The 26,089-nt window shown below is 67.6% G+C and overlaps 2 protein-coding genes across 4 annotated transcripts; one reads left to right on the top strand and one right to left on the bottom strand.

Annotated features, from left to right (window-relative positions):
• The first annotated feature begins 666 nt into the window (after positions 1 to 666).
• Positions 667 to 11,766, top strand: LLGL1 (LLGL scribble cell polarity complex component 1). The gene is made up of 22 exons (XM_075718446.1): positions 667 to 747; positions 3,446 to 3,543; positions 5,815 to 5,896; positions 5,980 to 6,110; positions 6,533 to 6,691; positions 6,772 to 6,934; positions 7,035 to 7,170; positions 7,269 to 7,323; positions 7,436 to 7,593; positions 7,680 to 7,897; positions 8,011 to 8,078; positions 8,403 to 8,556; positions 8,947 to 9,051; positions 9,251 to 9,543; positions 9,639 to 9,792; positions 9,873 to 10,026; positions 10,122 to 10,405; positions 10,670 to 10,934; positions 11,058 to 11,172; positions 11,267 to 11,361; positions 11,467 to 11,590; positions 11,688 to 11,766. The coding sequence occupies exons 1-22, from the start codon at positions 667 to 669 to the stop codon at positions 11,764 to 11,766; spliced, it is 3,171 nt and encodes a 1,056-aa protein (XP_075574561.1).
• Positions 11,767 to 13,950: 2,184 nt separating this feature from the next.
• On the bottom strand, positions 13,951 to 25,199 carry FLII (FLII actin remodeling protein). Of its 3 annotated transcripts, none has more exons than XM_075718085.1 (30): positions 25,137 to 25,199; positions 24,023 to 24,133; positions 22,790 to 22,861; positions 22,554 to 22,634; positions 21,982 to 22,067; positions 21,662 to 21,823; positions 21,453 to 21,556; positions 21,172 to 21,347; positions 20,928 to 21,085; positions 20,717 to 20,801; positions 19,863 to 20,026; positions 19,603 to 19,732; positions 19,277 to 19,489; positions 19,016 to 19,195; positions 18,860 to 18,942; positions 18,706 to 18,780; positions 18,362 to 18,445; positions 18,122 to 18,293; positions 17,936 to 18,040; positions 17,526 to 17,717; positions 17,187 to 17,375; positions 16,953 to 17,092; positions 16,617 to 16,839; positions 16,254 to 16,408; positions 16,064 to 16,124; positions 15,857 to 15,985; positions 15,646 to 15,752; positions 15,083 to 15,188; positions 14,283 to 14,348; positions 13,951 to 14,112 (listed from the first exon to the last, which is right to left on the bottom strand). In XM_075718085.1, the coding sequence occupies exons 1-30, from the start codon at positions 25,197 to 25,199 to the stop codon at positions 13,978 to 13,980; spliced, it is 3,807 nt and encodes a 1,268-aa protein (XP_075574200.1). In that variant the 3' UTR covers positions 13,951 to 13,977. The 3 variants fall into 3 exon arrangements, with proteins under 3 accessions (XP_075574200.1, XP_075574199.1, XP_075574201.1); XM_075718084.1 differs by having other exon boundaries at positions 19,603 to 19,736; positions 19,879 to 20,026; XM_075718086.1 differs by lacking the exon at positions 21,662 to 21,823 and having other exon boundaries at positions 19,603 to 19,736; positions 19,879 to 20,026.
• Between the last annotated feature and the right edge of the window lie 890 nt (positions 25,200 to 26,089).

Raw genomic sequence — 26,089 nt, 5'->3', positions numbered from 1 at the left:
TGGCCCCGCTCGGCGCAGCTGCGCCGAGCGGGGCCATGCTCAGCACCCTGCCGGCACAGGGCCCGGTAGCCAGGGTGCCGCCATGTCGCTGAGGCACCCCATGGCTGTGGGGCCCATGGGCCAGGACAAGGCCCTGAATCCAGGACACCCCATGGTTGTGGGGGCCCTGTGACCAGGATGAGCGGCCTGGAGGTACCCTCGCTGTCGTTCCCCCAGCCCACCACCACCCTGGAGAGAAAAAAAAGAGATTTTTTTAAAAAAAAAAATTAATAGAAATTGAAAAACAAAAACCGCCCACAGAGGGCGCTGGCGCTGGGGAACTACAAATCCCATCGTCCCCCGCGGCGACGCATGCGCAGCGCGGGGTGGGAGGTGCTGCGCCGCGCGGTGCGCGGGGTGGTGCGTTGATTGGCTACGAAGGTTGTCCATCAGGGCTAAGCCCCGCCCCGCCGCGGCGGTGCCTGTCCCGGGCTCGGCGCGCGGCGCTCGGCGCTCGGCGCGCGCACCGGGACCCGCACCGGGAGCGGGACCGGTACCGGGACCCGCACCCGGGACCCGCAGCGACCCCCGCCGGGACCGGCCCCGGTACTGCCCGCCCCGGTACCGGCCCCGGGATCGCCGGCCCCGCCCGCCCCGCCCGGTTACCGCGCCGCCACCGGCCCCACCATGATGAAGTTTCGGTTCCGGCGGCAGGGTGCCGACCCGCACCGCGACCGCCTCCGGCACGACCTCTTCGCCTTCAGCAAGGTGCGTCCGGGGCGGGGGGGGAGGGACGGGACGCGGCGCGGCGACGGACCCCGGCGGGGGGGCGGCCACCGGGAGCCACCGGGGGTGTCGGGCAGGGTCCCCGGGAGCGGGGTGCGGGTACGCCCCCCTCCCCGGTGGCGCAGGCTCCGGCACCCCCCCGCCCCCCCGAGCGGGATGCCGCCCCCGGGGAGGGGAGCAGTCCCCGGGGCACCGCCCCCCCGGGAACCGGGGTGCACCCCCGGGGGGGCGGCCGCGGTGGGGAGCCGCGCACCGGCCCCACCGGCTGCCCGGGGAGTGGGTTTGGGCCCGGGGAGGGGGCACCCCCGGCGGGGCAGGGCCCTGGGGGAGCTCCGGGGGGGACGCACCCCCCCCGCGGGTGGGTACCGGGACCCCCGGGATGCGCCGCGGGGGGCAGGTTGGGGGGCTGCCCTCCTCCCTGGGGTGCAGCGGGCACCCCGCCTCGAGGGGCACCCCCTCCCGCACCCGAGGGGCACCCCGGGGCAGGGTGCCACCCCCCCCACGAGGGCGGGGGGTCCCCCGAGCGCCCCGGTCCCCGCGCTGCCCCACGGCTTCCCCCAGGCCTCGCCCACCGGTGGCGGCTGCAACCCCCGTGCCCCGGGGGGGGCTAAGCCCCTCACCCCAAACCCCCAGGGGTGGGGTACAGGGGGGCTGGACCCCCTGTGTCAGCAGGAAGGCCCGTGGCGGTGACTGCTGGGGGCTTGGGGTCCCCTTGCACCCCAAAAGTGTCTCCCTGGGGGGCTGGGGGCATCAGAGGCCCGGAGCTCAGCCCCCCCGCCGGTCCCGGGGAGTTTTCCCGCTTGGCCCCCTCATCCGGCGTGGGGACCCCCCCAGGCTCGGCAAACGCCGAGGGAGGGTCCCTGCGAGCCCTTGGGTGCCGGACCCTTCCCTCGGCGCATCGCCCCAACGGGGGCTCGGTGCACCCCGTCCCGGGACCCCCGCGGTGTTGGGACCATCCTCCCGCCCTGGCCCCAGACCGCGTCCATCCGTCCGTCCATCCTTCGGCAGCATCCTGCCACCGGCATCGGGCGCTTGCCCAAACTCAGGGTGGGGACTGTGGCGTGCGCCGGTGGCGGGGGGACCCCCGGATCGCCCCACGGTGGGGCCGGGCTGGGAGGTTTTGGGGTGTGCCATGGTTGGGGGGGGTCAGCGCCAGCACCCACCGCCCCAGCACAGCCCCGTCCCCCCAGACTCACCGCTGCGGGCAAGGGTCTGGCTGGGGCGCGAGGCTCAGCCCACCCGGAGCCCCCCGCTTTTGGGGAGGACGGTCCCACGGCCAAATCCTGCCCGAGCGGGCGCCCTGGGGGGTCTGTGCCTGGCGGGGTGTCCTGGGGGGGCTGGGGAGCAGCCCCGCTCCGGCCGTTCCGGCGCTGGGGCCGCCGGCTGCCCACCTGCCTCCCATTAACGGTTGTTTTTCCTCCCGAGCTCCAGATCTGCCTGGGATTTGCTGTAATTTGGCCGGGAGCGCGCCTTGGCCGGGCCGGCACAGCCTGCCGGATGCGGCCCCGCTGCCGGGTGGGAGGAAGGGCTGCGTGTGGCGTCCCCCCTCCGGGATTTGGGGGTGCAGGGGAGCTGGGAGAGCGCTTTTGGGGGAGCGTTGAAGGGGTCTTTGCCGGCCTCGTCGTACTGATCCCCAAACTAAAGCATCACCAGGGCGTCCCCGCGCTGCTGCCGTCCCAGCTCCCGCTGCCATCCTCTGGTGCGGCGCGCATCCCGGGGGGATTCGGGGTGACCCTGCGTGGGGCTGCCGCGGGGACCAGGGCCCACAAGCACCCACTAACTCGCCCCCCAGCCGGGCTGGGACCCGCTGGGTGGGCTGGGGACGTTGGCACGCTGCTGAAGGTGGCCATTTGGAGGGGAGCGGGAGCCAGGGGCGCGACGGCGGCTGTGCCGGGGGGTGCCAAAAAGCCACCCCGCTGCGCCTTTCAGCCGCCCCAGACAAAGGGAGCGGGTCAGGATCCGGCCAGTCTGGCTCCGGCGGCCTCCGTATCGCCTGATCGCACCGTCACCACTCAGCCGAGCTGCCCCCGGGGCTGCTCCCCTGGGGAGCCCTGCGGTCCCCTCGCTGCGGACCGGGGCGGTGGGTGCCCCCCGTTGTCCCCCCGCTGCCGGGCGGGCAGCCCCTCCCCAAGCGGCGAGCCCGGGCACGCCATCGCCGGCCGGGACTTCCTTGGGAAGGTGCCCGCGGGCGGCACGCGGCTCCGGCGGGGACGTCCCTGGCACTGGTGGGTCCCGCTCGCCTGGTTCTGCCACCCGGCGCTGTGGACCCCCGGGGATGTCACGGTGGGGGTCCCGCCTGCCCGTGGGGCTGAGCTGGACCCCGCTCGCCCCTCCTGGGGCATCCGCGCCTCGGGCAGGGCGTTTTGGGTGTGGGGGGGACACCCTTCCCCAAAGTGCTGGAGGGTGGTGGGGTGGCTTGTGCGAGCTCAGCCCCGGTGTGGCTGTTGGGTTTGGTCTGTTTTGGGGGGACAGGTGGAAATCGGGTGGGGAGCGGTGTCCCCGCACCCCTCCCCAAGCACCCCCTCGGTGGCAGCGGGTGACAAGGCAGTGCCCTCGTGGTCCGCCGTGGCAGGGGTGAAGCTCGGGATGGGAGCCATGGGGGCGAGAGGGGGGCTGTGGGGGGGTTGGGGAGGGGTGAGGGGTGGGGGTCCCGGCTCTGACCTGCCTGTCCCCGCGGCAGACGGTGGAGCACGGCTTCCCCAGCCAGCCCAGCGCCCTGGCCTACGACCCGGCCCTGCGCGTGATGGCCATCGGCACCAAGGCGGGAGCCGTGAAGCTGTATCCTTTCCCCCCCGTGCCGAGGGCAGGAGGTAAGGACCCCCCCAAACTCCTCAGCTGCCCCCATCCCGGGGGACGCTGGGAGACGTGGCCGTACCGCTGCTGGCCCATCCGGCAGCGCCCCGGCCCCCCGCTCTGCTGGCGTCTGTCCGTCTGTCCCTCCGTCCAGCTGGGCTGCAGCTGGGCCGGCTAGGGAGGGGGTGGCCGGAGGAAACCCCCGCCTTGCCCAAAATGCTGGCGGAGCGAGGGGGCTCGGCCATCCCCGGTGGCATCCCAGGCGGGGGGTGCTTCCCGCTGTCACCCCCCCTTATCCCGGGGGGGGGGGGCTCCCGTCCATCCTGGCTTCATCCGCGCCGCGTTTTGGGGGGCAGCGGGGCCTCCGGCTGGCCCGACGCCTGGGTGGGGGGCTGTGGCGGGCGCTGAGCCCGGTCCCGGGTGGGGGGCCAGGGGTTGGGGGGGGGGGGGGCGAGGACGCGGGGCCTGGCCGGGCTTTGTTGCCGGCGGTGTGCAGGGAGACTTCAGAGGGCTGCTGGCGGGCGGCCAGGGCTGGATGCGGCCCGTGCTCGGGGGGCCCCGCGCCGCAGGAATGCGGGGTGGGCGTGCGGGGGGGGGGGGGGACGCGGGGGGCGGCTGCGCCCAGATTAGGGTCGAGGTCGGGGTGCGGCGGGGGGCTGCCGTGCTCCCCCTCCCCCAGGCCGGCGGCTCGCTGCCTCCCAAGCACAAAGATGGCGTGGGGTTTTTTTTTTTCTGGGTTTTTTTTTTTTTCTTCTTCTTTTTCTGCCGGGGCCGCCCCGATGCCAGCCCGGCCGCGATGTCGCTGGTCGCTCCGCTCGGCCGCCTCGCCACGGGGTGCTGGCTCTGACCACCCCCAGCTTCAACCCCGCCGGGGGCCGCAGAGCTGCCGTTGCGGGGGGCTGTGGTGCCCTGTGCATCCTCTGCGGGGATGTTTTTGGGGTGGTACCCGGCTCCGGGCTGGCAGTGGGGTGGCAGAGTCCTGCCCGTGGCGCTGCAGCCGGTGCGGTGCCCACCCGGCCCCCTCCGGCTGCCACCCAGAAGATGCTTCTGGAGGTTCACGGTGCTGGGGAAGCCGGGGCCGGGCGAGGTGGCAGCCGGAGCTGGCCTGACTGGTGCTACTGGTTAGCGGGGGCACCCGTGGGTGCTCCCCGGCCAGGCTGGGTGGGTCTGGCTGCAGACAGCCCGGCATCGAGGGGATGCCACCGCCCGGGGCATCCCCTGGGGCAGCCGGGGGTCCCTGGGCTTGGACCCCTGTTGCGGTGAGCCGGTGCCGCTGGCGTTCTGTGGCCGCTTGCCCCGAGGGCTGCCTGTATTTCGGCTGACGGCACCACTTTGGGTGGGGAAAGGCTCCAGGAGGAGTGAGGATGGGTGGTGTCCCCCATCCCCGCAGCACCCAAAGCCCCCCTTGCACGCTCCCTCTCGCACACCCCGTTGTCTGCCCTCCCCAAAGCCTCCCCGGCTCTGCTCTGGCTCTGTTGGCTCGGCTGTGCCCGGCACTGCCAGACAGCTCCTGCCTGTCCGTCCAGGCAGAGCCGCTGCGCTGGTTCCCCATGCCGAGGGCACCGGCGGGGTGGCCAGGGGCGAGGACCACTGGAGCCGGCAGGTGGAAAGCCCTGGTACGCGGCGTGCTGAGCCGTAGCTGCGCCGGGCGCTGGCAACGCCGGGCTGGGGGAAGCAGCTCGCCAGATCTGGAGGGCGTCGGGGAGACGCGGGGTTGGGGCGCGCCGGGCGATGCTGGAGCTGCCGCGCGGGTCCTGCCCCGGTTCCTGCTGAGCGGCGTCGCCGGCGGAGGAGCCGGGACCAGTCGGGTGAGTGAGGCCGTGCCGGCGCATGCCGAACCCCACCCTGTTGCCGGTGTGTGCCGGGCTGGCCGGGGCTGCCGGCGCCTCTGCACGGCCACAGCCCTGCAGCTGAGGAAGAAGTGGGTGGCAGAGGGCAGGAGCCGGCCCAACCCTCGCACGCCCAAACCTTGCACACCCACCCTGGCCACGTGCCGGCCACATCCTGACCCGCGGCGTCCCGGTTGGAGGTGCTCGGTGGATCCCAGCTGGCGCCAGGAGCGACGGTGCCGAGGCCGGCTCTGGCATGGGGTGCTGCCAGGGGTGCTCAGCGCTGGCTCTCCCCAGGGGCACGGGGCTAAACTGGCTCCTGCTTGCAGAACTGTGACCTGTGGGGAATTTGGGGGGGATCCAGGGGTTTGCTGGGGTGTGTGTGGGGGGGCTCTATCCTCGTTGCTTCTTTGACGGCCCCCCCCAGATACGGTGCCCCGGGCGTGGAGCTGACGGGCTTGCACAAGGAGACGGCCACCGTCACCCAGCTGCACTTTCTCCCGGGCCAGGTAGGTGGGTGTCCTTGGGGAGGGCTGATGGCAGCCCCCGCCAGCCCCCCACCCACCCCACTGCTGTCCCCCTCCCAATTCAGGGCTGGCTCCTCTCCCTTTTGGACGACAACACGCTGCACCTCTGGGAGGTCTGCCAGAAGGAGGGCTGCTCCCACCTTGAGGAAACCCGCAGCTTCGGCCTCCCGGGACGCCCAGGGTCCGACAGTGCTAAGTACTCGCCTTGCCGGGGGGGAGGTCACCCCAGCCGCCCCCTCGTAGGGCTGCGGCCGGGAGCGATACCGCTGCCGGCTGGGAACGGCGCGTGGGAGCTGCCGTCCCCGCTCGGGCGTGATTTTGGCCAAGGTCCCCTCGGTGGCGGTGATTTCCCTGCCGGGATGCTCCTCCGATCCCGACTGGGATGCTGCGGGGGGGGATTGGAAACAGCCCTGCGCTTTTTATAGGTGCTGGCAGGGCCTGGGGGTGATTAATGGCTTTAATTGTTAGCGCTGAGGCTGTCCCTGTCCCCATCCCCCTGGGCCGGCGGCGATGGGGACGCAGTGTCGGAGCAGGGGAAGGTTTGGGGTCCCTCCGCCGCTCCCCCAGACCCAGCGCTGGGCTGACACGGCCCCCCTCGGCCTCGCTCCCCCCCTCCAGCTGCTCCCCCAGCATCACGCGGGTGACGGTGGTCCTGCCGACGTCTGCCTGTGCCGTGGCCTGCCTGGGCACCGAGGGCGGCGCGGTGTACTTCCTCGCCCTGCCCGCCCTGGTGCTGCTGGAAGACAAAACCCTCTTCCCGGATGAGATCTTGCAGAGGTGAGCCCCCGCCAGCCCCGTGCCCCCTCCCCACCATCCCCAGCCCCCTCTGACCCCCCTGTGCGTCCCCCCCCACGCAGCGTCCCCGATGATTACCGCTGCGGGAAGGCGCTGGGGCCGGTGGAGTCCATCCAGGAGCACCCACGCGACAGCAGCCAGCTCCTCATCGGGTACAGCCGGGGGCTGGTGGTCCTCTGGGAGCAGAACACCCGCACCGTCCAGCACCTCTTCCTGGGGAACCAGGTACCGGGGGGGCCGGCGGCACCGTGGCCTCGTGTGTGTGTCCCCCTCCCCAACCCCTGCACCCTGTCCTGGGTGTCGAGCCCCCCGTGTGCCCCTGCAGCAGCTGGAGAGCCTGGCCTGGGAGCAGAGCGGGAAGAGCATCATCAGCTCCCACAGCGACGGCGGGTACATGGTGTGGGCGGTGAGCGGCACCAGCCAGAGGACCCAGCAGCCCGTCATGTCCACCATCCCCTACGGTACGGGGCGGTGGCAGGGGTGTCACAGGATTTGGGGGCTTTATTTCCCTCATCCCGGTGCCGGTGCTGCAACCGTGGGGTTGATATTTTTATTTCAGGTCCGTTCCCTTGCAAAGCCATCAGCAAAATCCTCTGGCGGACCTGCGAGTCGGGGTACGTCCCTGCAGCACGGGGCAGGGCGGGGGACGTGGGCTGCGGGGAAGATGCCCTGCAGGGTCCGGGGTCTGATGAAGGCTGTTTCACACACACCCCCCCCCCCCACCAGGAACCCCTTCATCATCTTCAACGGGGGGATGCCGCGGGCCAGCTACGGTGACCGGCACTGCGTCAGCGTGCTGCAGGGCCAGACCCTGGCCACGCTCGACTTCACCTCCCGCGTCATCGATTTCTTCACCGTGCAGAGCACCGAGGCGGCCGAAGGAGGTACGTCCTGCCGGGACCGCCCCGGGGGGGGAGGGGGTGATGGTGGAGGGTCTCAGCTAGCAGCAGTGTGTCCCCCGTCTCCCCAGGCTTTGAGAACCCCCGTGCCCTCGTGGTGCTGGTGGAGGAAGAGCTGGTGGCCATCGACCTCCAGACGCCGGGCTGGCCAACCATCCCTGCCCCGTACCTGGCGCCGCTCCACTCCTCCGCCATCACTTGCTCCTGCCACGTCTCCAACGTGCCCCTCAAGCTCTGGGAGAGGATCATCAGCGCCGGCGAGCAGCAGAGCCCCCGGCTCTCCTCCGCGGTGAGCGATGGGGATGGCGGGGAGGGGGTGATCCCCGCGCACCCCCCAGGACGGGCTGGCAGAGGGGGTGACGCTTGCTCCCCTTCCCTCCATCCCTCTGTCCCTCCCTCCAGGCTTGGCCCATCGACGGGGGGAAGAACCTGGCCCAGGAGCCCACGCAGAGGGGGCTTCTCCTCACCGGGTGAGCGGCCTGGCAGTGGGGAGGGGGGGCCTGGGAAACCCAAAACGTGCCGGGGTGGGGGCACACACATCCTCAGCCCCTTCCTGCAGTGGGGGAGTGGGATGGGGTTGGGGGGGGGTCTCCAGCCACTCCCGTTGGGTGGGCTGCCCCCGTCTTGTTCAGCTCGATGGCTGGGCAGGAGTGTGTCACCCGCTGCGTTGTCCCCCCTTGTCCCCCCCCCGCTTTTCTGGCACGGTGGCCGCCAGCACACAGGCGGCTCTTGTTAGCCAGGCAGATGTCAGGGCCCCGCGCTAACAGGGCCTCCCTGTCCCCCCCCGCCCCCAGGCACGAGGACGGCACGGTGCGGTTCTGGGACGCCTCGGGGGTCTCCCTGAAGCCCCTCTACAAGCTGGGCACCGCCAGCATCTTCCAGACGGATTGCGAGCACAACGACAGCCTCAACCAGGCGGGTGAGGAGGAGTGGCCGCCCTTCCGCAAGGTGAGGTCCCCAGGGTATGGGGGGGACGTCGCTGCTGACTCCGGCAGCCCCCTGCCTCCGCCGGCACCCGGGGGAGGGCGGGGGGCAAGCCTGGAGCTGGGCACGGAGGATGCACGCGTTGGAGCCGTCCCGGCTGCGCCCCGGGGGACGTGTCCCCCGGCTCGGGGGCACAGCTGCTGCGTGACGCCCCGCGGGGACACAAGGGACGCTTGTTCCGCGTGCCCCGGCTCGGGGGGACGCGTGGGGACAGACCTTTCCCGGGCGTGATGCCCGGAGCAGCCCGTGCGCCGCAGCCGGTACCCGACAGCTGGTGGGGGGACGTGGGGGAGCAGCGGGGGGCTGCCCCACAGCTGCGTGAAGGCACCCGGCCCCCCGCTCTCCCTCCCGCAGGTGGGCTGCTTTGATCCCTACAGCGACGACCCGCGCCTGGGCGTGCAGAAGATCGCTCTCTGCAAGTACACGGCCAAGATGGTGGTGGCCGGCACGGCGGGGCAGGTAGGGCGGTGAGGGGGGAGAGCAGGGGCTGCCGGGCACCTCTCGGCTCGCCCCTCGGGGAGACATGGCACGTGGGGGCTTCAAAACCCTGCGGGCCCCCGTGCCATGGAGGGCTGCTGCCCTCAGGGTTTAGCCCTCGGCTTGCAGCAGGGCGGTTTTCCCCCGGGGGTCCCCCACCGCCCGTGCTTGTCCGCCGCAGGTGCTGGTGATGGAGCTGAGCGACGAGAAGTCTGAGCACGCGGTCAGTGTGGCCACGGTGGATTTGCTGCAGGACCGCGAGGGCTTCACCTGGAAGGGCCATGACCGGCTGGCCCCCAGAAACGGGCCCTTGCCCTTCGCCCCCGGCTTCCAGCCCAGCGTGCTGGTGCAGTGCGTGCCCCCCGCTGCCGTCACCGCCGTCACCCTCCACTCCGAGTGGAACCTAGTGGCTTTTGGCACCAGCCACGGCTTCGGACTCTTTGACTATTACCAGCGCAACCCCGTGCTGGCCAGGTACGGGGTGCGGGGGGAATCTCGGTGCCAGGGACCCCCCCCAGAGCGATATGGATGGCGGGGGTCTGGGCGCTGAGCGACGTCGGTGCCTGCAGGTGTACGCTGCACCCCAACGACTCGCTGGCCATGGAGGGGCCGCTGTCCCGCGTGAAGTCCCTCAAGAAGTCCCTGCGGCAGTCCTTCCGCCGCATCCGCAAGAGCCGGGTGTCCGGCAAGAAGAGGCTCAACGCCAGCAGCCCCTCCAGCAAGGTGGGTGGGGAGCGGGACCCCCCCATGGCTGCTCCTCGTCCCCAGCGGGCAGGCGCTGACCCCCGTGTCCCCCTCCCCAGGTGCAGGAGGCCAACGCGCAGCTGGCCGAGCAGGCGGGACCCCCCGAGGTGGAGATGACGCCTGTGCAGCGGCGGATCGAGCCCCGCTCGGCCGACGACTCGCTTTCGGGCGTAGTGCGGTGCCTCTACTTCGCCGACACCTTCCTCCGAGACGGTGAGACCCTCTTTCCCGGGAAAAGCCCCCCGAGCTGGGCCTGGCTGGTGCCGCGCAGCGTGGAGGGGGCTCTGACGCTGTTCCTGTCCCTGCAGCCGCCCACCACGGCCCCACGATGTGGGCAGGGACCAACTCTGGCTCGGTCTTCGCCTACGCCCTGGAAGTGCCGTCGCAGGAGAAGTTTTCGGAGCGGGCAGTGGAGGCGGTGCTGGGGAAGGAGATCCAGCTGATGCACCGGGCGCCGGTGGTGGCCATCGCGGTGCTGGACGGGCGGGGGAACCCCTTGCCCGAGCCCTACGAGGTCTCACGGGACCTGGCCAAGGCCCCTGACATGCAGGGCAGCCACTCCATGCTCATCTCCTCCGAGGAGCAGTTCAAGGTGAGCACGGCGGGGGCTCGGTGTCCCACCACCCACAACAAGTCCCATGTCCTCTCTGGGTGTCCTCATCGCCCCGGGCACAGGGACGGGGCTGGAGGTGACCGGCCAGGTCCTGGGGCACTCCCATGCCTGTCCCCGAGGTGGTGGCTCCGAGGGGAAGGTGCTGCCAGGGGCTTCCACGGTGGGAAGCTGCTCGGGTGCCCCCCGAAACCCCGCAGGTTCCTGTTCCCCCGTGGCACCCGGCTCCTCTCGCCCCCTCCCCAGGTCTTCACGCTGCCCAAAGTGAGCGCCAAGACCAAGTTCAAGCTGACGGCGCACGAGGGCTGCCGGGTGCGGAAGGTGGCCCTGGTGAGCCTGGCCAGCGCCGGCTCTGAGGAGCGGCTGGAGAACTGCCTGGCCTGTCTCACCAACCTGGGCGACATCCACATCTTCACCGTGCCCGGCCTGCGGCCCCAGGTCCACTACGGCTGCATCCGCAAGGAAGACATCAGCGGCATCGCCTCCTGCGTCTTCACCAAGCATGGCCAGGGTGAGGGCACCAGGCCTGGACTGGGGGTGATGTCCCTTGCAGAGATGGGACATTGTCTCTGGGGGGTAGTCCCTGAGGTGGGTTTTTTGAATTTTTTTTTTTTTGTTTTCCCCCCCGCTCCAGGTTTCTACCTAATTTCGCCGTCCGAGTTCGAGCGCTTCTCGCTGAGCGCTAGGAATGTGACGGAGCCGCTGTGCCGACTGGAGGTCACCCGGCTCCAGGACACCTCCTGCCTCAGGTGGGGACGTGCCCCGGGGACGCGGGGGCTTTGCTACAGCAGCACCCCCGTACCCCCACCCCCGGCGGTAACTTCTCCCCGCTTTTCCTTCCAGCAACAGCTCGACGGCGACGCCGAAGCTGCCGCAGGCCAACGGCACCCACGTCCCGTGCAGCCCCGAGGGCCGACGCTCTCCCACCGACAGCGACCGTGAGCGATCACCCCGTCCCCTGCCACGTGCACCGTGGGCCCTGCTCCGGGGCCGGCCGTGTGCCGTGGCTGCCCCCCAGCCCTCCCGTCCCCGTGGCTCCCCAGGGTCCCCCGAGGAGCACCCGGCCGCCTTCTCGCCTGGCCCCATCGATTCCCCGAACAGCAGCACGGAGAACCCGCTGGACACCACCGGGGACATCACCGTGGAGGAAGTGAAGGATTTCTTGGCGTGAGTGGCGGGGGGAACGGCGTAACCCGTGCCCGTGGCCAGCACCGAGGGGCCCGCGGCCGTGCCCACGGCTGCCTCTCACCCCGCTCTGCCCCAGGTCCTCGGAGGAAGCGGAGAGGAACCTGAGGAACGCCAGCGAGGACGAGGCCCGGCCCGCGGGGATCCTCATCAAGTGAGGTGTGCGAGGGGCCGGTGGTCCCCAGGGTGGGCACGGGGGGCGAGTGGCCCCGCGCTACGGTGGGGACGCGGCTCCGGCTGCAAACGTCGGCGTGCTGCGGGGATTCGGAGCTGGGATCCCAATGCAGCGCCCCGGCATCCCCGTCCATGGCGGGGAGGATGGGGCTGTGGTCCCTGGGGCTCGTAGAGGAGTTGGGAGAGCAGGGGTGTGGGGTGTCCTGGGCACTCCCCCCGCCCCGGTCCCCTTCTCAGGGGCTGCATCACCCGCAGGCATCGCCGGCCCCCCCCGGCCCCATCTCAGTGCTCGGATTCCCGGGACGCACGACTCGACTGGACCCCCCCAGCACCCCCTTTCCCGCGTAACGTAGACTCGCCTCTTCTCTAACATCCACGCCGGCTGCCGGCGCGCCCCGGCTCCACCACGTTCCCCCTGCGCCTCTTGCCCGGCCGCCGGCCCCGGCCCCCCCCCGCCGGCCCCAAGCCAGGGGCTGTGGTGCACAAACTCTTCCCGGGGAAGATAACTTTCTTTTTTTTATACACGGTCGAGCGTCATTGTCCCCTGCTCCAGAGTCCCCTTCCCAGGGGATGCTGCTGCTTCCCCAGCTCTACGGGGAGGGCTGGGGCTCGTGGACCCCCCTCGTCCCCCGGGTTTGGTCCCTTGGGGAGGTGGGGGGGGCCGGGAACCCCCCGGGCACGGCCCCCCCATCCCCTGGTCTGTGTTTACATGCCCGGCTCCCTGCAGTTTACAGCCCCATCCCCTGCCTGCCGGGAGGCTCCGGCTGCCACGCAGGGACTGTCCCCTTCCCGGGGGAGCCCAGCGTGGACCCCCGGGCTCCCGGGTGGGCACCGGAGGCCTTGAGCAGCCCGGGGAGGGGGGCACCACATGGCGGTGGGGGGGGGGGGGGGTCACAGGTGGCCTTTTTCTCTTAGTGGCTTCTCCAAGGGCTATTCTCCAGGTTGGGCTCCGTGCCTGCTGCTCCTTTTTGACACTAATTTCCTGCCACGGGTGGGTTTGGGATGGCGGGGGGACACTGGCTCCTGGCCCTGGTCTGTGCTGGTGCTGAGGGAGGGGGCGGACGGGCCACGGGGCTGCCCCAGCCCCCTCCTGCCCCACCTTGGGGGTCTCACTGTGCCAAATTCTGCCCCCCCGGGCTCCCCAGCCCGGCCTCATCCTCGCAGGGGGCTGCGGTGATGCTGGCTCTGTCCTCCTGTGGCGGTCCCTACGTGGCTCCGGGGCTCAGCCTGGTACCTGCCCCTCTCTTTTTTGGGGGGATTTGGGGCCGTTTCAGCCCCCCCCGGGCTCTCTTGCGGTACGTGTGGGGCTGGGGGGGGGGCCGGGCGAGGCAGTGCTGCCCTGGGCTCCCTCGCTGCCGGGGCTGTAGTGTCCCTGGTAGAACCCCCCCCCCCCCCCACCACCTCATCCTTTTTTTTTTTTTTGGTAAGATGAATTTAGCAGTGTTTAGTTATTAAAAATACTGGTTTTTAATATTGAAAAATAAAGCATTTAATATCAACGGCCTAGGCTGCAGGTATTCGGGGAGCCTTGGGGCTGTGGGACCCCAGCCTCTGCCACCCCTCCAGGAGAGCCGGGTGGGTGCCAGACACCCCCCCCCCCCCCCCCCCCCCCCCCTCCGAGCTGCAGTGGGGCGGGATTGGGGTGGGAGGACCCCACTTGGGAGCAAGATGGGTGCAGTCAGAGCCTGGCACGGCCTCAGGGTGAGAAGTGCAGCCTTTATTGATATGATACCGACGGGCCCGTCCCTGCCAGGGGTCTGTCCCCCCCCCCCACCCCAGGACAGCGGGGCCGGCTGTAAGGCCCAGGGCCGAGAGCCCCTTGCTACCCCCCCCCACAGTGCTCTTTAGCAAAGCATCCTCCCACCCAAACTGGGAAACGCTCCTGTCCCCCAGTTGCAGGGGGAGCTCAGCACTGGTTTGGGGCAGCAGCGTCCCCAAGCAGGGCATAATGGGGGCCCACGCTGCCCCGTATGTGTTCCCCCCCGCCCCCAGGAAGGGAAGGGGCTGAGCTGGGCCCCGTGCTGGGAGAAGCAGGGACGGAGGCTCAGCCCCAGTGCTGGCCCCAGCTCGGGGCGAAGCGGCTCCAAGGGTCGAGCTTGGCTGGGAGCAGGCGCGTGCAGCAGCGCGGGGTGCTGGGGGGGGGGGGGGGGGTCCAGCTGTGCCAGGGGGGGCTGTAACCAAATGGCCGGGCGCCCTTAGGCGGGCGGCTTGCGGAAGACGCTCCAGGCGTGGAAGCAGCGGGTGAAGGGCCAGGGCTCGTTGCCTTTCCGCACCAGCCGGAGCTTGCGGGGATGCGTGGGGTCCTTGGAGCGCATGTGCTGGATGTAGACCTGGGGCAGAGCACAGGTGTGGGGGTCCCCAGCCCTCGCCCACCTCTGGGGCTGGCGTTCCCCAGCCCGGGGGCTGTTGGGAGCCCTGCACCGCTGTGCACCGGGCAGGATCGGGGCCCCAAGGGCAGATGGAGCCCAAATCCTTCCCCCCAGCAGGAGGGAGGCCCTACCTGGCACGCCTTGAGGCTCAGCTTGATCTCCACCTGGCTGGTTTGGGTGCCCACCCACATGTAGACCTGTGGGAAGGAATCACAGAATCATCGAATTGTTTAGGTTGGCAGAGACCTTTAAGATCACCTAGGCCAACCATTAACCTAACACTGCCAAGTCCACCACTAAACCAATTAAGGGGAGAGGAATAATGTCATGTTTCCTGGCTTGCTGGCTGGATTATTTTATAATGAGAATAAAACCTAGGAATCACTAAGGTTGGAAAGGATCTCTAAGATCATCAGTCCAACCATCAACCCAACCCCACCATGCCCACTAAACCATGTCCCAAAGTGCCACGGCTGCCCGTTTTTGGAATACCCCCAGGGATGGGGACTCCACCACCTCTCTGGGCAGCCTGTTCCAATGCTTGACCACTCTTTCTGTGAAGAAATTTTTCCTAATATCCAACCTAAACCTCCCCTGACACAACTTGAGGCCATTTCCTCTCATCCTATCGCTAACTGCTTGGGAGAAGAGCCCAACACCCCCTCCCTGCCCTCTCCTGTCAGGAGCTGCAGAGCGACAAGGTCTCCCCTCAGCCTCCTCTTCTCCAGGCTGAACACCCCCAGCTCCCTCAGCCGCTCCCCATCAGCCCTGTGCTCCAGACCCTTCCCCAGCTTCGTTGCCCTTCTCTGGACACGCTCCAACACCTCAATGTCCTTCTGGCTCAGCCGACGGAGCCACTGCCGGATCCGGCCCCGGTCCCGGCCCCAGGACGGCCTCCTGGCCCCAGGACGGCCTCCCGCTCCCAGCTCACCTCCCGCCCGTTGTCCAGCAGCATGATGTCATCATCAGCCAGGTCATCCTGGCAGAAATCGGAGCATTTCTCTGACACGGAGAAATAGCCCTTCTCGTTGGAGCACCTGCGGGACAGTGAGAAGGGGACTGCACCGAAGACTTGAGTTTGTTAGGACTTGGCTCATGCAGAAGGAAGGGATAGAATCATCGAATCGTTTAGGTTGGAAAAGACCTTTAAGATCATCCAGTCCAACCATTAACCTAACATGACCAAGTCCACCATTAAACCAATTAAGGGGCGAGTCATAATTTCATGTTTCCCGGCTTGGTGGCTGGATTACTTTTTTAATGAAAGTAAAAACTAGGAATCATTAAGGTTAGAAGGGATGTGATGGAGAAGCTGTTTCAGCTGGTTGATGCCCAGGGATGGAGAGAGAGTTGGGAGAGGGGCTTTGCCCATTGTGGGCAGCCGTGCCCGGGCAGGGCTGAGCCCCCAGCAAAGGCCAGCGTGGCCCGGGCTGCTGCGGGATGAGGCCGGGGATCAGCACAGACCCGAGCAGCCTCACCTCAGCCAGGACCCACCTGAAGAGCCGGGAGTGCTTCATGTAGTCGGCATCTTCGTCGTAGGGTTTCTGGCTCCCAATGCCTACCCAGAAGAAGTTTTCGGGCTCCTCTCCCTCGTTGATCACCTGCAAGGGCAGGGACGGGGCTGAGCGCGGCCGGCCTCTGCCCTGGCAGTCGCTGCCGCCCAGGTAAGCCAGCACCGAGCCCTGTTGTGCCCCGAGCCGCTCACCTGCTTGCTGTAGGAGTCGTCAAACATGTGGTTCATGATGTCCTCGGCCAGCTTGGCCTCGTCGGGGTCGGCTGCCCGGCCCACCCAGGTGTAGACAATTCCCTGGTTGTCTGTGCTCTCAAAGGGCACCTGGGGGAGCGCAGGGAGTCAGGGCTGCCCGAGTGGGGAGGGAGCAAGCAGCCCAACATCCCCGAGGGTGCTCAGTACCTTGAGGATGAAGCAAAACTCAGAGTTGAGCAGACCAGCGTCGGTGTTGATCTGGATGCACCTAGAAAAGAAGCCCGCGAGGTACAGTCAGCAAGAGATGAAGGCAGCCGTGCCCACCGGCACGTACCCTGCCAGGAGGTTGGCACCCATGGGTGCTGCCGGGCATGGAGCAGCCTGCAGGATGGCTGACCTGGTGCAGAGGGCCCCGCCGTTGGTGCGGATGTGGTAGAGGCTGGGCTGGGGTGGGCTGGCCCTGTCCTTCCGCTTGCCCCGGTGGATGACAAACCTCCTCTTGAAGTGGGAGAGGAACTTGGGGTTCTCCTGCTGCTGGGTCATGCGCACGACCTGGCCGGGGGTGGGTGTCAGCAGGGCCGTGGGGCCCCAAACACAACCCTAAGCCCCAGCTGCACCCCTCCTGCCAGCCCCCATCTCTGCTGCCAGCCCCCATCTCTGCTGCCAGCCCCTGCCTGGGGGTCAGAGAGAGGACGGGGGGAGAAGTGAGGCAGAGCTGGGGGACCCTGTGTCACCCCCCAGGAGCATGCAGCGGGGTCACCTCCAGTTTGCCAGGGAAGAGACTCTCAAACTTCTTCTGGAGGCTGAAGGTGAAGGTGAGCCAGCCCATGTTGGAGGCCTCCCGGCCCTGCCAGAAGTAGACGATGCACTGGAAGTCTTCCTCAGGCTGCTTCTCCTCCTCCTCTTCCTCACCCTCCTCCTCCCCTTTGCCTTCACCCTTCTTCTTCTTCTCCTCCTCCTCGTACTCCACTGGCACCCAGTACCTGAGGGCAGGAAGAGGGGGTGGTGTGAGAGATGGGGCAGGTTGGGGGCCTGGGCAGGGAGCTGGAGGGATGAGGGGGTCCAGCAGCCCCGGAAGGGACGAGCCGGGTGTCACCTGCAGAGGAAGACGTAGCAGTCGTGGGTGTGGAAGTGGCCGAACTCCTCCTCGGGCAGGCGAGCGAATTTCTTGCCCTCCAGCACGAAGCCCTCCATGCCGTCCAAGTCCTCGTTCCACTCCTCCATCAGCTGCTCCGCCTGCGGCCCCGTGTGCTCCGTCAGCCACCCAGCCCCTCCGTCAGCACCCGGCCCAACGCTGCAGGGGGACGCACGGGACAATCCCCAGCCCTACCTCGCTCAGGGGCATGGGGGGCTGGCGGGGCAGGAAAAGCGCCGTGAGGTCGGCCTTCATCTGATCCTTCTTCTCGGCATCCTTGCGGACCTTGCCGGCAAGGCCGCCCTCCTGCAGCACCGTCTCGGCGTTGCGGGTGTAATCCACGTGCAGGACGTCGTCCCAGTTCTTGAACTTGGATTTGAACACCTAAATCGGGGAGCAGGTAACGCACCCTGAACTGCAGCACCCTCCCTGGCACCCAGCACCCCATCCGAGGGGTCTGTACCCCCAACTCCCTCCCCGGCACCACTGCCTGGGGGGGTCCGTGCCCGTTTGCAGGCACGAGGGCTGCCCTACCTGGCACTCGGTGCCCTCCAGGTTCCTGGTGACCATGGCGTGCTTGGGCCGGTGCAGCATGCCGCACAGCTCCTGGCTCAGCTTCAGCGCCGCCGCCCGCACCAGCCGCGGCGACTTCCTCCCGATCCAGATGAAGACGTCGGACCAGCAGTCCAGGATGTACACGCTCTTGGTGTCCAGCAGGCTCTGCAGCTGAGGGCACCGCAGGGAAAAAGGGATCAGGCACCTGCAGGCTTTCCTGGCTGGAAAACGCCCTGCCTGCTCCCAAAAGACAGCCAGGAAGAGCAGAGCATCCCCCACCCTGGGCCCTGCTGGCCGAACCTGCCTCTCCCAGGGCACAGCTGGAGGCAGAGGGGGCACGAAACCAGTCTCACTGGTCAGACTGGGAGAACCTCCCCACCCCATCCTACCAGGCGCATCTCCGGCATCAGATCAGCCTTCAGCCTCTTCTTGTGCTCCACCGAGAGCTTATAGTTGATCTGGGGCAGCTCCAGGTAGCCCAGGCCCAGGCCGACCTGCGGAGGGGATGGGGATACGGGTGAGGGGGGGCTGCAGGACCCCGGCAGCGCCGACGTCCCCACGGATTTGCTCCCCACCTTGTACAGCTTGGGCTTGTGGGGCTGGAAGTCATCAGGGACGCAGGGCCGGATCTCCTCTGGCTGCCCCCCCAGCGCCTCCCAGAAGTCGGGGGTCTCCTGGCCCTGGGTGAGCAGCGTGATCTCTGCCTTGCCCTTCCGCTCGTTCTTGTTGATCTTCTCAGCGAAAAGCCTGCGGCGGGAGCGGGTGAGATGGCAGGTGGGCTCCCCGCACCCCCAGCCCCCCCCGACCAGCCCTACCTGGCCTTGGTGGTGCTGCTCAGCGTGGCCTGGCTCCCGCGCCACACGAAGAGGTTGAGGCCATGGTCCAGGAGGAAGACGAATCTGGCGGATACAGGGGTGAGAGGACAGTCAGGAGAGAGTGGGGTGCGCCAAGTGTCCTCCCCACCCTGGGGGTCCTTGCGGAGCACAGCACCGCAGCTGCCGGGGCTGGCAAGTGGGGTTTGGACCCACGTCCTCATAGAAAGATGCTGGCACAGCCGATTTTCACCCTAGAGCTGCAGCTACGATGTCTTGGGTGGACCCTGCCAGCACCCTGTCCCTCCACGGGGACCCTGTGTCCCTTGGCCGCTCCCCCTGCTCACCGGGGGTCCAGCGATGTCCCTTTCAGCGCCACCGGCTCCAGCTTGACGTTCTTCTTCCCGTAGACACGGTACAGCCTAGGGGAAAGACAGCCACGGTGGGACATGGGGCACCGCCTGCCCCACGCACCCCCCCAGCTCCTGGCCCCAGCAGTACCTGGTGACATATTGCGTGTCCTCGACGGTGAAGAAGCCGCTGGCCGTGCCACCCTCGATGTAGGAGATGTCGTTGTCGAAGACCTGGGGGCAGGGAGGGGGTGAGGGTGGGAGAGGCAGGGCTGGGGGCTCCAGGGCGGCTGGGGGTCAGCCTCACCTGGAGGAACTCGTCGCTCTCATCTCCCATCTCCTCCCGGATGCTGCGGCACTCAGCCCCCAGGTAGTTGCGGAGGTTGACGGCATGGATGGCGGAGCAGGCCTTCTTGTCCAGCGTGGCCTCCTGCCCGATCCAGTAGTAGATCTCCCAGTTGAGGGAGCCGTTCTCATCCAGGAAGGTCTGGGGAGGGACAGGGTGTGAGATGGGACGGCTGCGGCCCCAGGGTGGGGACGTGGGGGACCCTCGGTCCTCGCTGGGTACCTTGAGTACGATGTAGCAGTCGGCCTCGTAGAACTTGCCGTGAAAAGCCTCGTCCACCAGTGTGGGCACGAAGTTCTCGATCTGCCAGACGCAGACGCCGGGCAGCTGCCCCACGTCCTCGCTGAAGAACTCCGAGTAGTCCAGCTGCGGCTTCTCCAGGCCCTGGTCCCAGCGGCGCGTCTTCAGGTCTGGCGCTTTCGCCTCCCCACTCTCCTGTGGGGACAGGGATGGGTCACTAAGCTGGGGGCAACTAGGTCCCTGGCACCCAGGGTTGGCCAGGGGCACCATGGTGCCGCTTGGGGACCCTCTCCCACCCCAGACCCTACCTCTATTTTCTTGTTCTTCTCCTGGGCAACGTCCGACATCCCCTTCAGCACCTGCTTGGCCTGGTCATCCTGGGCAGAGTCCTTGCGCCGCCGGAGCCGCATCTTGCGGGCCAGTGGGTCCTTGGTGCCGCTCCCTGGGGCCAGGGGGCCGGGGTGAGAGGCAGCCAGGACACCCATGCCTTGCGTGGGGCACGCCATGGGGCAAGGCTCGTTTCCCAGCCTCTCCCAGCGCGCTGCTCAAGGCAGGGACTGTCCCCCACCTCCCTGCACACTTACCTGCTGCGGCGGCCGCGACGGTGGCCGGGGAGGCTCCGGCCAGGCGGAGCTGGTTCTGCAGGGAGAAGTCGATGTTGTACCACTCCGACGTCCGATCCACTGGCTTCGGGGGCATCACCAGGTTGGGGTTCTCGCGCACATCCAAGATCTGCCGAGGAGGGGACAGGAGACCTCACTGCCCTGCAGCACAGGCTCATGGGGACACTGAGGATGTGGGATGGGACGGGAGACCTCCGGAGCACCCTGGGCTTCAGCAAAGTGAGGGGAGGCTTAGATTGGATATTAGGAGAAATTTCTTCACGGAAAGAGCAGTCGAGCATTGGAACAGGCTGCCCAGAGAGGTGGTGGAGTCCCCATCCCTGGTGAGTTAAAAAAATAGGTAGATGTGGCACTTTGGGACATGGTTTAGTGGGCATGGGGGTGCAGGGTTGATGGTTGGACTGATGATCTTAGAGAGCCTTTCTAACCTTAGTGATTCCTAGTTTTTACTTTCATTAAAAAATAATCCAGCCCTCAAGGCAGGAAACATGAAATTGCTACTCTGCCCTTAATTGGTTTAGTGGTGGACTTGGAAGTGTTAGGTTAATGGTTGGACTGGATGATCTTAAAGGTCTCTTCCAACCTAAACGATTCTGTAATTCCATGATTCTAAGTGGAGGGAGCCCCAAATCCACCACCTGCCTGGGCTGAACCGTGTGCCAGATTGCATATATTGGGCCTAAGACCCCCCGTCCTCACCTCACCCCATCCCACCCTACAGCCCTGGGACCTCAGGGGCACACTGGGGCTGTGGTGGACCCAGCCTGAAGCGGGACAACCCCCAGTGTTGGGCTCTGACCTCCACATCCGTCAGGAAGTGGATAGCCTCTGGCAGCGTCACCAGGCGGTTCTTGTTCAGCACCAGCTTCCGCAGCTTGGAGCACCTGTGGGACACGGAGATGCTGGTGAAGGGCCAGGACAGGGTGACACCCTGTCACCCACACAGCCCCTGTGTCCCCTCTCGGGGACAAAGCAGATCAAAGCAGATAAAGTTTGGGGCTTTCCCCTACCTGCACAGGCTCTCGGGGATGAGCTCCAGGTTGTTGTTGGCCGCCATGAATTCCTCAAGGTTGGCGAGCTTGCCGATGCCTGAGGGGATGCCGTCAAAGTCGAGCTTGTTGGAGTTCAGGTACATCTTTTTCAGCTTGGTCAGCTTGCAGATGGCCGACTGGGGAAGGAGGAGATGGCAGGGTGAGGGAGAACCCCGTGGCGCGGAGGCATGGGCAGGGACGCCGTGTACGGGCAGGGACATACAGGCAAGGAGGTGAGCTGGTTGCGGGACAGGTTGAGGGTCTCCAGCTGCGTCCACTGGTCGATGCAGAGGGACAGCTCTGTGATCTGGTTGCTGCTGAGGTTGAGGCGCCGCAGGCTGCCCAGGGTGTAGAGGCACTCAGGGACGCGGCTGAGGTCGTTGCAGGACAGGTCCACATCTGGGGGAAGACAACGGGGTGACGCCGCTGGCCGGACCCACGCCAGGGCCGAGAGAGCTCCTGGAAGGCCCCTGCACACCGTGGGGCTGGTGCCCCCAGCCCTACCTGCCAGGTTCACCAGGCCCTCGAGGCTGGTGGGCAGGTTGCTCTGCGTGCGCTGGGTGTTCCTGAGGTGAAGGGTCTGCAGGGCAGTCATCGCTGGGAGCTGCCTGTGGGCCAGGAAGAACCACGGGGCAGAGACGGCATCAGGGCTGGAGCAGGCACCTGGCCCAGCCCTGCCGTTGTAGGATCCAGCCTGGAAAATGGGACCTTACCGGAGCTGAGCGTGCAGGAGAGGGTTATTGTTGAGGATGAGGGTCTGGAGGTGGACCAGGCGTCTCATCTGCGGTGGGAGGCTCTCCAGCTTGTTGTTGCTCAGGTCGAGGTAGAGCAGGTCCGTCAAGTTGATGAAGAGCTGGTTGGGGATGGTCTCGATGCTGCGGGGGATATGGGGGATCTTCAGGGCTACCCAGAACCTGCACCAGCCCTGGGTTCCCTCCCGGAGAGGGGCAGAGAGTGGGACCCAGAGTGAAGGGGGGTGATGGATGGAGGTGGCCATGGCCACAGGGAGATGGCTGCCCTGGCCCAGACCTACCTGTTGTGGCCGAGGTTGAGAACCAGCATGTTCTTGGCATTCTCCAGCTCCCGGGGACACTCCGTGAGCTGGTTGTAGCTCAGGTCCTGGGGCAAACGGGAGAGCAAAGCGGGCATCACCCTCTGCCCCGCATCCAGCAACCACCACCCAAGCCCGAGGGGCATTTTCGGGGGCACAGCCTGCCTACAGCCACACCGGGCCTTGCCCTGCAGATCGGTGCCCAGCAGCAGGAGCTGGATGAGCATGCGGGGAGCCCAACCGCAGCATTGCTAAAGGAAGCATTGCCACAGGGTTATCCTGCCCACAGCCAGCTTCCTCGGTGCTCAGACACGGGCTCGGGAGGACTGGCGCTGAAAAAGCATGGGAGTTGTTGCTGCGGGGAAGCTAGTTATGGCCTGGACACCCAAAAGTGGAAGGGAAACGGGCAGCGCTGAGTGCTGATTTAGTCCCTGCACCTTTTCCCTGGACGCTCCTCAGCCCCCCCGTGCTCCTCGAGGGGCTGCTGAGGTGCAGGAGCAGGACACAGGAGTCTGAGCCGGCTCTCGCGTTAGCCGAGGAGACTCTGCACCTACCAGCACCGAGAGATCATCCAGCTGGAAGATATCATCAGGGACTCCCGAATTCTTCAGGCTGTTCGCACGAGCCACGATCGCCTTGAAAGGGGGAGAGAGAGGCACGACTGCTGCCGCCCGCCGGCTCTACACCTGCTGAACCCCCGTGGGGTGGCCTGGGACGATCCTCGCGCATCCCCAGAGCCAGGGGCTGGCTGCAAGCTGCCACCAAGCCCCGATGTAGGGGGGACGCTTACCCGGAGGCAGGGCAGGCCGGAGAGCTCGCCGTGGAGCGTAGTGAGGCTGTTGTGACTCACGGAGAGGTGCTCCTGCAAGGAAAGCCCCAGACAAGCCCCAGTGAGCAGAGAGAGGAGCCGGGGCAGCGGTCGGGCCCCTGCGCCAGTGTGGGGGCTCCTCGATCCCAGGAGAGTAGGGGGCTTGCGGAGGCACGGGGTGAGCTCAGCCCTGACCCACACACAGCTGCTGGGACGCTCCCAGTCTCAAACTGGTTGGTTGGCCCCAGTGTGCCCACGCTGCCTCTGTGCCCTTGGGGCAGAGCTGGCTGAGACACCCCAGCCCTGCTGCAGGGTTCAGGGTGCTTGGGGCTGCTACCGAGCTGGTTTGCGGCAATCCCATACGGTCCCGAGCAAAGAGACCCCCAGTCCTTGGAAATGCTTCTCACTGGGTGATCTGGAAATGGGCAGACATGGGGACCGGCAAGGTTGGAGCAGGGCCCAGGGGAAATTTTGTTTTCCTTCTGGGCATCACCAGCTGTTACCTGCTCAGGAAAATGAGGAATTGGCAGACTGTGGGTGAGATGCCAGGTTTTAAGTCTAGTCGTGGCCACCCAGCATTTGGCAGGACCGGCGGGAGCGCAGCTCCGAGCAGCACGGAGACCTTCCCCACTTGCTGCGCCTCAGCGGGGTGCACCCGGCACTGTGACGAGGACTTTTGGCAGCCTTTAAAGCGTCGCGTTGGGCCGACACCGATTTAACGATGTCTGTAATGTGCCACAGGACAACTGCCAAAGCAAAGCTTAGCCACGGACTCCACCAAGGGCCTGGTCGTGCACAAAACTCGAGCTGCCCAAAAAACAAAGCCAGGCAGCTGCCAGCTACTGCTCTTTATAACTTTTAGCAAAGGAGGAGGGAAAAAAAGGCCCAAAACCTTAATCCTCCCCACACTAAACCTTCACCCTTCCCTTCTATTAAAGGGCAGAGGATCTAAGCATGGTTTTTAGTCTGGTTTTCTAGGAAAACAAGGTGAAACCGAACACGAGTCTGTCTCAACCCCACTCCTAACAGCTCCTGCATCCAATTTCAACCACACATTGTAGCTCAGCCCTATTATTAGACACCAGAGCATCCGCCGATGAGCCACGAGGCTGGCAGGCACCAGGCTCTCGGCACCGCTGTGCTGAGCCCCGCCTGATCCCGCAGCCCCAGTGGGAGCTGTTGAGCCCCGTCCCCTGCCCGAAATGTGCCGCTCACCAGCTTCTGGAGGGCGGCGAGCTCCTCGGGCAGGTAGCAGAGCCCCGTGCGGTTCAGCTTCAGCCAGCGCAGGCTGGTCATCGCCTTCACATGCTCCGGGAAGTAGCCGCCCTGCGAGGAGGAGGAGGAGGGTGAGAAAACCACCTGCCCCATGGGGTCTGGGGACCTCAGTCTGACCGACCCTGCATGGTCAGGGGGAGGCCTGGGATCGCCCAGTCCTATGGGATCAGGAGCTGGGGGGCTGGGATTGCCCAGTTCTATGGGACTGGGAGCTGGGAGAGGCCTCAGATAGCCCAGTCCTACAGGATTAGGAGCTGGGGGGCCGGGATCGCCCAGTCCTATGGGATTGGGAGCTGGGGGGCTGAGATCACCCAGTCCTATGGGATTGGGAGCTGGGGGGCTGAGATTCCCAGTCCTATGGGATTAGGAGCTGGAGGGAGGCGGGGATCACCCAGTCCTATGGGATTGGGAGCTGGAGGGGGGCTGGGATCGCCCAGTCCTATGGGATTGGCAGCTGGGGGCTGAGATTGTCCAGTCCTATGGGATTAGGAGCCGGGGGGGCCAGGATCGCCCAGTCCTATGGGACTGGCACCTGGGGGGCCGGGATCGCCCAGTCCTATGGGATTAGGAGCTGGGGGGCCGGGATCGCCCAGTCCTATGGGATTGGGAGCTGGGGGGCCGGGATCGCCCAGTCCTATGGGATTGGGAGCTGGGGGGCCGGGATCGCCCAGTCCTATGGGATTGGGAGCTGGGGGGCCGGGATCGCCCAGTCCTATGGGATTGGGAGCTGGGGGGCCGGGATCACCTGGCTCTCTGGGGCCCCAAGAGTTGGGGGCGGCGGCTGCCCAGCTGCAGAGGGGGGGCTCAGGGATCGCTGGGCCCTATTAGTGCCCATGGGGCCGAGGACCCAGGCTCCCCTCGACGAGCACCCCGGCCTGGGGCCAGCGGGGCGAGGTGGCCCAGCCCCAAGGGCCGGGGCGGCCGGGCTGAGCCTGCGGGGCCGGGCCGGGCCTGACAGGGCCCTGCGGCATCCGGGCCGGGGCTCGCCCGGCGCTCGGGGCCTGGGGCCGGGCTGTCCCGCCTCCCCCGGCGCCCCCCGTTCCCCTCGCCGCACCTTGAAGTCGTTGCCGCTGAGGTCGACGCCGCGGACGAAGGGCAGGACCCCGGTGGCCGCCATGGCGGCGCTGGCGGAGGAAGGGCGGGGGGACCCGGCGGCCGCTCGCCCCGCCCGGCCCCGCCCTCTTCCCCTCCCGGCCCCGCCCCGGCGGTGACGCTCGGCGGTGGGTGGGCGGGGCCGGCTTCTGCTTCCGAGCGCGGGTGGGCGGGGCCTCACCGCGCCGCGCTCCCATTGGTTGAAGCCGCGCCGGGGGGCGTGGCTACGGGCTCGGGAGGCTCCGCCCCCGAGGGCGGCCGGGGGTCGGGGGCGGCTCCGAGCGGTGCCCGCGGTCCGGTCGCCTCCCCTGGGCAGCGCGGCGGGACCCGGCCCCGGCCCCGGCCCCGGCCCCGGCCCCTCCGGGAACGCGGGCCCCGGTACGCTCTCCCCGGAGGCGGTTGCGGCAGGGCCGGGCGAGGAGCGGGTGGCCTTTCCCTTCCCTTCCCCGGGGTGGCCCTTCCCTTCCCTCCCCGGGTGGCCCTTCCCTTCCCTTCCCCGGGTGGCCCTTCCCTTCCCTTCCCCGGGGTGGCCCTTCCCTTCCCTTCCCTTCCCCGGGGTGGCCCTTCCCTTCCCTTCCCTTCCCCGGGTGGCCCTTCCCTTCCCTTCCCCGGGGTGACCCTTCCCTTCCCTCCCCGGGGTGACCCTTCCTTTCCTTCCCCGGGGTGGCCCTTCCCTTCCTTCCCCAGGTGACCCTTCCCTTCCCTCCCCGGGGTGACCCTTCCTTTCCTTCCCCCGGTGGCCCTTCCCTTCCCTTTCCTTCCCTTCCCTCCCCGGCGTGACCCTTGCTCCTCTGCCGCACCCAGGCCTCCCGGGAGCCTTTGCCCCGGAGGTGAAGGGGAGCAGTGGGGCGGACTCACCGGGGCCTGCAGAACCCCACCACCACCACCCCATTCCCCAAAACCTCCCACCTGTCG

The sequence above is a fragment of the Pelecanus crispus genome, chromosome 11 (assembly GCF_030463565.1).
Source record: "Pelecanus crispus isolate bPelCri1 chromosome 11, bPelCri1.pri, whole genome shotgun sequence".
NCBI classification, from domain to species: Eukaryota; Metazoa; Chordata; class Aves; order Pelecaniformes; family Pelecanidae; genus Pelecanus; species Pelecanus crispus.
The sequence above is the reverse complement of the archived record's forward strand: the minus strand, read 5'-3'. Positions and strand labels throughout refer to the sequence as shown.

Bases quoted from the DNA above. Each gene is read 5' to 3' on its own strand.
- LLGL1 (XM_075718446.1), top strand. From the start codon at position 667: ATGATGAAGTTTCGGTTCCGGCGGCAGGGTGCCGACCCGCACCGCGAC. The intron at 9,544-9,638 runs GTACGGGGTGCG...CGGTGCCTGCAG, and splicing joins CGCAACCCCGTGCTGGCCAG to GTGTACGCTGCACCCCAACG. The intron at 11,591-11,687 runs GTGAGTGGCGGG...GCTCTGCCCCAG, and splicing joins GAAGTGAAGGATTTCTTGGC to GTCCTCGGAGGAAGCGGAGA.
- FLII (XM_075718085.1), bottom strand. From the start codon at position 25,199: ATGGCGGCCACCGGGGTCCTGCCCTTCGTCCGCGGCGTCGACCTCAGC. The intron at 17,093-17,186 runs GTAGGGCTGGGG...ACGGGGCCGCAG, and splicing joins CCCCCATGCCCCTGAGCGAG to GCGGAGCAGCTGATGGAGGA. The intron at 14,349-15,082 runs GTGAGCTGGGAG...TCCTTCCCACAG, and splicing joins TGCTGGACAACGGGCGGGAG to GTCTACATGTGGGTGGGCAC.